The sequence below is a fragment of the Limulus polyphemus genome, unplaced genomic scaffold (genome assembly GCF_000517525.1).
Source record: "Limulus polyphemus unplaced genomic scaffold, Limulus_polyphemus-2.1.2 Scaffold6927, whole genome shotgun sequence".
In the NCBI taxonomy this organism is placed as follows: domain Eukaryota; kingdom Metazoa; phylum Arthropoda; class Merostomata; order Xiphosura; family Limulidae; genus Limulus; species Limulus polyphemus.
Window position 1 is genome coordinate 27,287 of NW_013672537.1, and position 12,018 is coordinate 39,304.

The following is a 12,018-nucleotide window of genomic DNA, read 5'->3' on the forward strand; positions in this document are numbered from 1 at the left end:
AAATATACTGCATCTACATCCGAAGGCAACCCGTTCCAAAAGCCAATCATTCTGTTAGAAAAATGAAACTCTCTTAGCTGAAGATAACTCCTACCTTTCTAAAATTTATATTTGTGTCACTTAGTCCTACTATTCTTACTGTTAAATATGAAAAATGATGGTGCATCAACACTATCAATTCCCTTTACAATCCTAAACACGTCATTCAGATCCCTCTAATCTTTCTTTTTTCAAGAGAAAACAATTTGAGAGATTTCAACCTCTCTTCGTCTGACAACCCCTCCATCCCCAGTACCATTCTAGTAACCTTTTCTGAGCCCTTTCCAATAATTCAATGTCTTTTCTTAGGTAAGGAGCCCAAGACTGAACACAGTACTTCAAATGTGGCCTAACCAGTGAACTATACAATGAAATTATAACTTTTTTAGACTTGTATTCAATATTTCTGTAGATACAACCTAAAATCCTATTTGCCCTACCACTAGCAACAGCACACTGTTTGGATGGTATATGTCTACTATTCAAGGACTGACAAAAAGATAGTAGTAAGTGGATCACATATCCAATCTTTAACCTCCTTCAAACCCTTGGGGAAATATTATCTGGCCCAGGAGCCTTTTTGTTTTTTAAACTTCCCAAACTCAGAATTAATGCAGTCATCTTGTTTGATCTCATTTCTATTTATCAACTGTTCAAGATGTGGAATACTGCTTAAACCTCTGTTAGTAAAAAATGAAGGAAAAGCAAAATTTAATAACCCAGCCACCTCATAATCATCAGATACTAGCCTTCCTTGATCATCCCTCAAGGGTCCTACCCCATCCTAATATTATGTTTACCCTTAATGTATTTAAAGCAATCCTTACTGTTAATTTTTACATTTTCAGCCTTTTCTCAAAAATCATTTTTGATTTCCTGTTTCACCAACTTTCTTGATCTTATATAATCTTCTCCTGTAATACCAGTCAATTTAAATTACTTAAATTTGTGATGCTTTTCTTTAATTTTATCTCTTAAACTCTTTGTTAGCCAACCTGGTTTATTTAAAAAGCCATCCTTTTTCTTTCTATAAGGAATATGTTTACATTGAATAATTAAAAATTTATCTTTAAAGATTTTCCACATCTGATCAGTGTCTCCAAATAACTCAGCTGCCCAATTCACAACAAGTAATTCTTGTTTCATTCCTTCAAAATTTGCTTTTTTGAAATTTGTGACCAAATTAACATTATTTCTTATCTCCATATGCAGCAAAACATCAAACCTAATAGAACAATGATCACTTGCACCTAGATGTTTCTCAATTTCCACCCTCTCAATCATTTCTATATTTGAAGTTAACAATAATTCTAAAATAGCATTGTTTCTAGTAGGTTCCTTGACTAATTGGTGAAGAAAGCCATCCTGAACTGTTTCTTCCTCATGGTTTCACTTCAGAATTTCTCAATCTATATGCCTGAAATTAAAATCACTTATAATTATTACTTCATTAACAGCTGAAATCTTAATCTCATTGTAAATTTTCTCACTAATTTCATTGGTATCATTTGGTGGTCTGTAACAAATTCCCACTAAAAGCCTTTTCCCTTTATAACCACTAATAGATACCCAAATAGATTCAATCTCCTTGCTATTATCTTTGATATCCTCAACTTCAACTGGATGTAACCCACATTTTACATATAAATCCCCCCACCCCCTCTATAATACTGTATCCCTATTAAAAGGCCTGTAACTTTGTATTTCAAAGAAATTTCTGTCATCAAAATCATCTACATTTAACCATGTTTCAGTTATCAAAATCCTCCATTCCTACCAGTGCTCCAAAGTCATCTATTTTATTTATTATACTTCTAGCATTACAATAGTAACAATTAAGCCTACCATTATAACTACTTCTATACTAATTTCCTATGCTAAACTTTTCTCTGCCTCTTATTCTTTTTGCATTTAGTTTATCCTGGCCCTCACCACTATCTAGTCCTAGTTTAAAACTTCCCTTGCAGCTGAGCTAATCGCCTTAGCAAACAAGCTAGCCCCTATCTTATTTAAATGTAAGCCATCCATTCCAAAAAGCTCCTTTCTTCCACTGAACTGATTCCACAAGTTCAACCATCCAATCTGCTCATCCTTACATACTAACCTAAGCCTAGCATTTAGCCCTACTGCCCTACTTATAACTTCATCTCCACAGTTAGTTCTGGGCAGTATCCCTGACAAAATTAAGTTATGGCATTTTTCTTTAAATGCCTTTATCAACCCCTTGTTATTAATTAGCTCCTCTGACCTACCTTTCCCTACATTATTAGCCTCTACATGCACCACAAAAATTGCATCTCTGCTAGCCCCCTTTATTATATCTCCTGCTCTGTCAGTTATATCCTCCACCTCTGCCCCTGGGTAGCATAATCTGATTATTTTATCCATATTTACCCCACAGACTATTCTATCCACATGCCTTGTCAAGAAATCACCTATAACTATAACCTACTTATCATCTACATCCTTCTCTGACTCTTAAGTTTTCCTTCCCTCCAATAGTTCCTCATCTGCAGAAGCCAAGCACTGAAATTTGGTGCTCAACAGAATAGACTCATTATAACTAAATTCTATACTTTTACTCTAATAGTACTCTTTCTAACTTCCTGAAACTGAAAGTCATTGTTAGCTGATGTATCCATTACATGTAAAAGCTTAAGCTTCTCCTGAAATCCTTCTGCCATTTCCCACAGTCTGCACTTCTCTTTATCTATTGCCTCTACTTTAATTATGATAGCATCCAACTTCTCCTCCAACCTACAAGCTCTACATAAAAATTGCACATATTCATTACTAGCTTCAAGTAAGATCTCTTTACGCATTTGCATTATGTCACATGGCAGATAGGAGAGTGGAAAATTATGGTCAAGTAACATGTGATATAATGTGTAAAAAACATTCAGAATTTTGAGTTAAATGTTTATTGACAGCATGAGAGTAAACTGAATAAGGAATGGCCTATAATATTTTAGAGGTTATACCACCCATTTTAAATGTTGTATTTACAACTGTTGATATTTCAATACTTATTAAGTAATCCTATTAGTGTTATCAGTTATATATTCAAATATATCTTTTGGCAAATTTTAAAGGTTTTACTTTGGTTATTATTTCTAACAGTCAGATCTCAAATCTGACCATGTGCACATAAAATACACATGCTCCATGATGAGGTTCCTTATAAATCAGAAAAACCACAATGTATTGATTAAATCCCTTCTTTACTCCCAATTACTTCTAAAGCTACCCCCAAGGGGGATCAGCACTTAAAAACAAATCCACAACACATGCCTGTGGTACCTTAAGACGTACATCAAAATTGATCCTGCTAGCTTGTGAGTGAGGATATGAACACAGTATCCTTGAGATCTAGAGGGTGGCCAGAAACAACACTGATGCCAGATTTAGGTTAAGTGAGCATGAAACTTACTCCTGGATCTTCATCATGCTAGATGACCTTCTATACATATTTTATACCTCATTGCTAAGAAGACTAAGCCATACAGAAGACATTCCGAGTCTGTCTGCCAATTTGGTCCGTCTAGCTTAAAATGTGTGGGAGGAATTTACAGATGAAGAAATACTGCATATATTAATATAGGATTTAACTGAAACTAACTTCTATAGTTTGTCACTGTTGCATTATTTAATCTAATTTAATTATAAGTGTCACATTTCATAACTTCCTCAACCAAACTTTCATTGTTACAATGCAGAGATATAACCACTAGATTAGCAAGTTTTAGGCTTTCTTTTCTTCCTAATATTGACTACAAAACTGTAATGTGCCAGAAACCATTAACTAATTAGTTACACAGTTTTCATTGGTAACCCACCTTTGTACAGATGGATTATACAGAGATTTGCTGACCCTTTTAACAGACTTATCTAAGAAATTAATGACAGAACACTGGTATAATTTTCTAGTTGTGCAGCTAACATGCTTTAACTATCAGTGTTTGCTAGTCACTTTTATAACACTAACAGTATGTTAGATGTGCACTTACTGTAGTCCTCATGTGCCAGGCATTGAAAGGCTGTGTACACTTTATATCCAAATAACTAACAATTTTGTGTTTTTAAGTAATAACCTATTGCTTTTTCATTAGAATTAACTTTGTTAGTATTATTGGTTAAGAAGTTTTAAATAATTTAATAGTTTATCTATGAAAGTCATTTCACTTTGTTGGTTTAGTATATGAATTTAGGACTAAGTTAAATCTATTATGATGATCAAAGCTTTTGAGCTATTAATATTATTTTGATTACAGCCAAAAGTAATGTTAAAGTGAGGATACTCATACAGTAACTTGTTACACTGTAACCATTATATACACTACTGAAGCTATAGGACTTCTGCAAAATAAATAAACATAAATGAAGACCAAGACAAAAACAATAATTTCTTCATAGATTAAAATACACTTTGTAAAATAAACCTATTAAACAATGACACTTTAACCAAATTTGTGGTCTGTCGCATATGTTTAAAGTTCAGGTGCAAATAAAGTATCAGAGAAGTAATTCTGAAGACTATGACATGATAAAGAATTCTATAAATGTATATTTATTTTTTGATGTATTACTTTATCCAAATACATATACACTGTTGTATAGGAAGTTTTGGAAATACTTTGTCAAAAATAAGTCAAATAAGAGCTAGAGGGGGGTATTGGTTGGAGAAAAAAAAATAGAGGTACTGGTATTATAATCTAGATATTTTAAAGTCTAATTGAAAAACATATGAAAACACTGCTGTGTTACAATAGATTTCTATATGTTTTGAAAGTATGTACACTGTATACTTGTGACTGTTAAAATGCAGTATTCAATATCAGTTCTTTGTATTAGATGAAAGTACATGACAGTTTCTTTACATTTATGGGCATACTGAAATACTAGTAATACCCACACTACAAATGCATTATTTATAGTACATGTAGTATATCTTTAAAATACATCAACCTGCCCAAAAAGTTTTACATCACTTCAGTGCACATATATTACATGCAACAATATTTTACAGACAAGAACAATATATATTTTGAACTTGACAAAATAATTATAACTCACCAGCATCAACTGGCCGTATGTTCCAAACAGGGCTTCCACTAGATACATGGTACAAGGATGGATCTAAAATTGAATCCATTTCTATTAAATTCCCATCAGCTACTTCAGTCATTCCATGGTCACTTAATATTATAAGATTAAGTAATTCATATAACTGAGCTTCTTTAAGTTTTTTTATCAAATAGCCAATGGTACTGTCCACAAGCTTTATCTTCTCTCTGATTTCAGGAGAGTTAGGTCCAAATATATGGCCAGTATGATCAGGTTCTTGAAAATACAGAAAGATGCAATTAGCAGGAAACTTTTCATTAATCAGCCACGATATCACAATATCAACTCGTTCTTTGAAGGAGACACTTGCATTAAAAGCAGCATTATAAAAAGGTTTCATGTTGCGAATCAGTGAATCACCTCCTGGCCACATCATTTCTCCACTAACACGAGAACCATCTTCAAGCTGATTTGCCAACTGTGATGCAGAATAGAAAGAGTATGGAGAGAATTAATAAATTACTGTAATTCCAAGTTTCAAGTCATTGAGCAGCAAATATTCTGTAGTCTGGTATACATTCGAGAATAAAAATATTATCACGTACTCAGCTTCTTTTTCATTTACTTGTAACATCTTGCATATTTGATCTAAGGATGTTACTTAGCTTGAACATTATTTTTTCCTTTCTTCGATACAAAAGTTGTGTGTACTAAATTAAGATATATCATCATCAGATCTGTGTCTTAATGTTTGATACATCAGTGTTACAGTAGTGATAAAATAAAATCATTAAATGATACCCAATCACGGTAATTAATCACCAAAATTTGGTCGGTGACTATTAATATTGCTGTGAAGCTATCTAGTCAGTTTTCACTTGACCATATTTTTCATCACACTGTACACTCAATTACATTGTGTGTGCTTTATTATAAAACCTCAGTGATATCAGTTGCCATTAAATAATGTTTAAAGCAAAATTACAGAAATTGCAGTTAATGTACATTCTAAAACTTTATTGGAAATGCATAACATTCTTAAAAACATGCATAGCAGTTTATGATGTTATATATATATATAGTAACATTTACCTAAAAACATTTTGGAATTCATATTTTGTAATTTTGTAACACATTTTAGTGTCATTTGCAAAGTAAAATTAAAAAATGTCCCAACTTTTATTTCTATGCAACTTTATGGAAACTTGCACGTAAACAATGCACTTGGATTTTTTTAGACATTTTCTACCCTTCCTAAGGTTAACATTTTTTTAAACTGATTTCCGATAGCTACTTATCTTATTTCATAAAAAGCTTTTTCGACTTATAATGCCCAAATTTTTGCTTGCCACTAGCCTTGATACTCTCACTTACCCTCACGTATGTTAACATGAGATGTTTGTATACTAACAGGCAAATGATTATGCAGCAACCCTCCACCATTAGGAGCGCAACACTATCCCCCTTTCATAACTAGCGCCCTCTTTAATTTTGCAACTGTTAACCACTTCGAGAGTGGGCAGATCACACCAAACCACACCAGAAGTGGGGAGGATGCATGGGCAATGCGAGAAGAAGTAAGTATCTATCGGAAATAAGAAGAGCCTCAACGTCACGGTCATTGAATTGGGCATAAGATAACAGGTCTTACAGTGAAGATTTTAAGTCTAAGTACACCTGATCAGGCAACACTCACCACAGTGGGATCCAAACATGCAAAAAAAGATAAAGAAAATGAAAGTAGGAGCAGGAAGTGGCCATATGATGGAGATAATGAGATGTAAAGGAATGGGCAGTGGTCCATGTACCAGCATAATGATGTTCTTCAAGGAAGATGGAAATGAGCAGCCAGTGTCATGGTAAAGTGACAGATCTGATGGAAAGAAACATGAAAAAGTTGACAATCATCAGGAAAAAGGGAAGAATACACCAGACAAATTAACTGGCTAATCCAACCCACAAGAGTAATGGAAGAAAGATCACAGGAGAGGTTAGGATACCATGGAATAAACAAACAGACTCAGGAACCACAGAAGGGAGCAGTGCATGTCATATACCATCCAAGAACCCTGACTAGGCAAAGGGGGTGGTTAGAATTGAAACAGTCATAAAGGTGGGATATGAAGGGAAGGGAAATGAGTGTGAAGGTAGAATTACTCTCTCAAGCAACCAAAATTCTGGGTATAAAGAAATGATGAGGAAAGAGGAGAACATTAGAACGATGAAACAAAACAAGATGAACTTCAATCATGAACAACAACATCCGCACACCAACATGAGCAGGAACTTCAAGGAAAGGTCACATAACGAACATGAAGACAAAGGTTGGATGAGTAAAAGTATGGAGGACCACACTGAAGTTCCAATCATGGAGGGAACCAGGGCAGAGAGGATGGTAAATGTGGAAGGAACAAAGCAACATGGATAAGACTGGCAACTGGAAAATACAAGTAAGTTTGGTAAACCAAAATGTGACAGATAACATTGCCCAATAGCCTGCAACTGAGGAAACCAAAAGGCTTCTGTAAAAAAAGCCAAGTTAAAATGGACATTATGTGGGGAACAATAGGATGTGATAGACCAACACTGGTACATGTACCACTTACATTGGGAAACCACTATGGACGAAGGATGAACAGGATGGGAAATGAAAGAAGCTACACATTACGAAAGTCCGTCCCTTCTGGCAAGAGACTGGACAAGAGCCGTACATAAATACGGAGTGTGGGAATGGATGGATGACACACCTGAGTGGGGCTAATATAGGAGTGTCTGAGATAAAGGAAGAGGAAGGGGTGACACCAAAAACTGGCGCAGCAATGAAAACCACATTTGAGCTGGCCCATATGGAGCCATCAGCAGAACATGACACAGAGTGGACTGAATTATGGAAAGTGCCTGTGGGAGGAGACGAATAGAAGGATATGCATATAGGTACCAACCTGTTCAATCCTGACTGAGAGCATTGACTGCTCAAGCTAAAGGATGAGGAACAAGAGACCACAATTGGGGAAGTTGTGTATTAAGATGAGTGGAAAAATCATCCAAATCTGGGACACCCAATTGAGCACATAACCCCAGAAAGGGAGCAGGAATGAAAGGACAATCATCAGTTTGTTCTGAATGTTGCATGAAATTTGTCAACAACCAAAGTACTAGAACCATCACTTCATGGGCCAATAATCATGGTTCTGACCTGGTGGACATGACCAGTAAATCCACTGCAGCAGCAACAGCAGCTGTAGTCATGACCACTTGAAACTTCAAATGCATAATTCTCAAAATTAAAAAAGGAGAGAAAATAAATAAAATAATTTGTAACTCTCAATGAAAGAGAATGAAAATGGTAAAGAACAATGCAACTGAAGTAGAAAAATTAAGAAAGTAAAAATTTAAGGATAAGTTAATCAAACCACAAGTGAAAACACATCTATTCAATAAGACTGCCAATCAAGAAGTGGTTAACAGCTGCAAGATTATAGAGGGCACTAGTTATGATAGGGGTAGTGTCACACTCCTATTGGTGGAGGTTGCTGCATATTCATTTGCATGTTAGTATGTAGATATCTCACGTTAACATATGTGAGGGTAAGTGGGAATATCAAGGCTAGTAATAAGCAAACATTTGTGCTGATAGATGGTAGTATAAGTCAAGAAAGCTTTTTGTGAAAGGAGGTAAGTACCATATTAGAAATACAGGTTTATATTTGCCATGAACCTTCCATCCCTGGAGAATACAAATATCTATGTCTTTCACTAATGTGATTTCCCTTCTCTGTTAGCTCTCTCACTATAAGCTTGGTTCCAGGGACCCACCTTGTAACCATTTTGTGTTTGTTAGTTTTCAAACTATAACTTTTAATACAGGAAGCATATCTTCCTGAAAGTTTACAGATCATCAGTAAACATTACAGACAGGTGATACATCATTTGGACTACAATGTTTATGCTTTAGTCTTTTCTCTACAGGAAGAATAATATGTTACCAAGAGTACAGAGAAGGACTACTAAGAATTTAAGCTCAAAAGTTTGGGCTTAATTTTCTCCTGAATATCAAAGAACTAAAGGCAACTTGATTCATGTTAAAAATTGTTAGGAACTTAGGAAAACTGTTTTAAAGTAAACTATTAGACAAGTGGAATAAAAAAAGATGAAAATGTGATCTTCAATATTAGAACAAGTTTAGACTTTGGAGGACTAGTTGCAAAATGTTTCTTTGATAAAATGATTTTTCTGTTATAAACTGGTAAAATGGTTTACCTAGTATTTTGGTGTGCAGTAAAATTTTTCATACTTTTCATGGATAATCTGTAAAGTCTAAGTGATTAATTTTAATTATGTTTTTAGGTTTTAGTTGTTCTAATAGATTGAAGGGTAACCTTGACAGACCAACTAGCCTTCTGTTAACTTCTTCATAACGTATTGTTATTCTGAAAAATTACAATTCTTAGAAATATAGAATGGTTTGCATGATGACATGGTAATATTTATATATGTTGCTAGTTTGAATTCTACAGTTTAATAGGATAAGCATATTTACGTGAAGGACTACAATGAATTCACTTTAACTGTTTTTGTTTGGATCATTTGCAAGATATTAAAGAGTGACTCCAATGGATTGAATAGCCTACTGTCATTTTGTTCTCTCTTAGTCTTATGCAACCCATTGCAATGTAACTTGTAAGCAATTCCAGTGCTTAATCACGAGAAAAATTAGAAACAGAAGGGTTTATTGTCAATCTCGATAACAGTTACTTTAACTAACAGTAACAATAATGTTTCACTTGATTACTTAAAAATAATATTCATGTATTAAAATATTGTAAGATAGAAATATTTTTGAATAGAATATTACTAATTTTAGATTTCTCTCATGAGAAATGGCTGACTAACGAATCAACAGCACATCCAACTCTACTAAATTTAGTAAATTAACTTTCCTTACCAAAATTGGCATGACATGTCCATTATCCCACCACTCTGGAGTATTCTCACCCGAAAACGATTTATTCAGGACAGGATCGAACATCTCATTTCCAACTATTCCATGTGACTCTGCATACAATCCTGTCATTATGGAAAAGTGATTTGGTAATGTTTTGGTAACAAAAACATTTTTCATCCAAGGGGCATGAACCCCTTCCTTCATTAAAAGATGCAAATTTGGAGTTGGAACATGATGTAAATAATCATGTCGAAAACCATCCGTTGAAACAACTAGAAGTTTTGGAAAGGGTGACAGACCACTACAGACCGCACAAAAATATAAAATACAAAATAAGTAAAATGTTCGAGAATACACTTCTATTTCTAACATACTGACAAAATTAAACAACCAACGCAGCTATCAAAAGCAAACTCATTACACAAGTAAATTCAATTACCATACTAGTGTTTCCAGTTTTTATCAATAGACGCTTTTCACTTAAGACTCTATACGTCTAACTTCGATTTAGAGATAAACGTAAAACATCATCGAGTTTTATTTCAGGCGCTACCTGGTTAGCTAAAAACAATAAGCAAAGTTAAAAATTTTAAATATAGAAAATATAACAGTCAACGCCGTATAGAAAAAAATCTAATTAAATATAATTTACTGGGCAACATTTTAGGCAATATCCTATCATCTGCGAGTTTGAAGCTGCAATACAAATGACTTTGTGGTATTTTCTCAGAAAAAATTGTTTCCGCCCAAATATTAAATAGGTCCGCCTTATAAAAACGGGTCGAACAAGCAATTTTAGAATAATTTCGATTTGAAATCTCAACTGAAGTTTAAGCTGCATGAGAGATAAACAGACTGGACACGTTTGGTGTTAAGTGAAACATTATCTATTTAAGATGCAATAACAAAAATAGCTCGCGTACTTGGGTAGACAGAGTGGACGATCGCATCTCCTAGATCAATGAATAGATCAACAACAGATGAATCTCTCTAAAACTAAACACAAGGTAGAACTTGGTGAGAATACAAATCTTGTAAGAAACCTCATATTGTTTCTCTTACGATGGCGTCACCATGTACAGGTAATTCTCTGTCACAACATTTGTGACATCACAAACAGACATCATCTACAGCTGTTCATATAAGAGATACGAGTTTAAAACCAGTTATTCAGTGTCTGAAGAATAATGCCAGAAAACCCTCATGGCAAACAGTCACCCCAAAGAGCCTGAAAACAAAGATGCATTGAGCACAGTGGTATTACTTATCTTTACAAGAGAGGCTATTATGTTGAAAATGGGAAGATACCATTGGACACAAACAACTACTACGGTTGATATTTCCTTACTCTATACTTTCTAAGGCACTCTGTCATCTCCACAACCTTCCAATGGCTGAATACTTTGGTTTTAAGTAGACAATGGAGGTAGTAAGATAATGGTTCTATTGGCTTGGGTACTGGAAGAATGTGAAGAAATTGTGTAAAACATGGGAACTTTGTGTGAGTGGAGAGGTTCATGAGAGGAACAGCAAATGTAACAATACTGTATTGAAGCACCACTGGAAAGAGTTGCTGTTGAAGTACTTGGTCCTCTTTCATCGAGTAACAATGAGAATAGATACAGCACACTTGTGTTGGGCTATCTTAACAAATATATATATGCTGTTCCAAGCTAAAAGGCGGAGACTTATGCAAAGAAACTCGTCAATAGATTTAGTGTGCCCATGGGACTTCACTCAGATGAAGGATGTAACTTTGAATCAGACTTATTTACAGAAATGTATTGGATCCTTTGGATTAAAAAGATCAGGACAACAGCCTTCATCCTTCTTCTGATGGCATGATGAAGAGATACTGTTAAATCAAATAGCCATTATGTGGATGAATGTCAGGTAACATGGGATCAAGATCCTCCATTGTTACTTATAAGTTATCATGCAGTAGCACATGAAGCTGCCAGCAACACACG

General features: G+C 34.5%; 1 protein-coding gene across 2 annotated transcripts in view; it reads right to left on the minus strand.

Annotated features, from left to right (window-relative positions):
* Nucleotides 1–10,567, minus strand: part of LOC106474187 (ectonucleotide pyrophosphatase/phosphodiesterase family member 5-like) — a 29,367-nt gene extending 18,800 nt beyond the window's left edge. The window contains exons 1-3 of one of the 2 annotated variants that reach the window (XM_022402545.1): nucleotides 10,488–10,567; nucleotides 10,049–10,349; nucleotides 5,113–5,581 (exon numbers count right to left, since the gene is read on the minus strand). In XM_022402545.1, coding sequence (XP_022258253.1) covers nucleotides 5,113–5,581; nucleotides 10,049–10,252 — 673 coding nt within the window. In that variant the 5' untranslated portion in view covers nucleotides 10,253–10,349; nucleotides 10,488–10,567. Of the gene's footprint in view, nucleotides 1–5,112; nucleotides 5,582–10,048 lie in introns of both variants that reach the window. The other variant, XM_013934878.2, reaches the window with a different exon arrangement.
* Nucleotides 10,568–12,018: the final 1,451 nt, after the last annotated feature.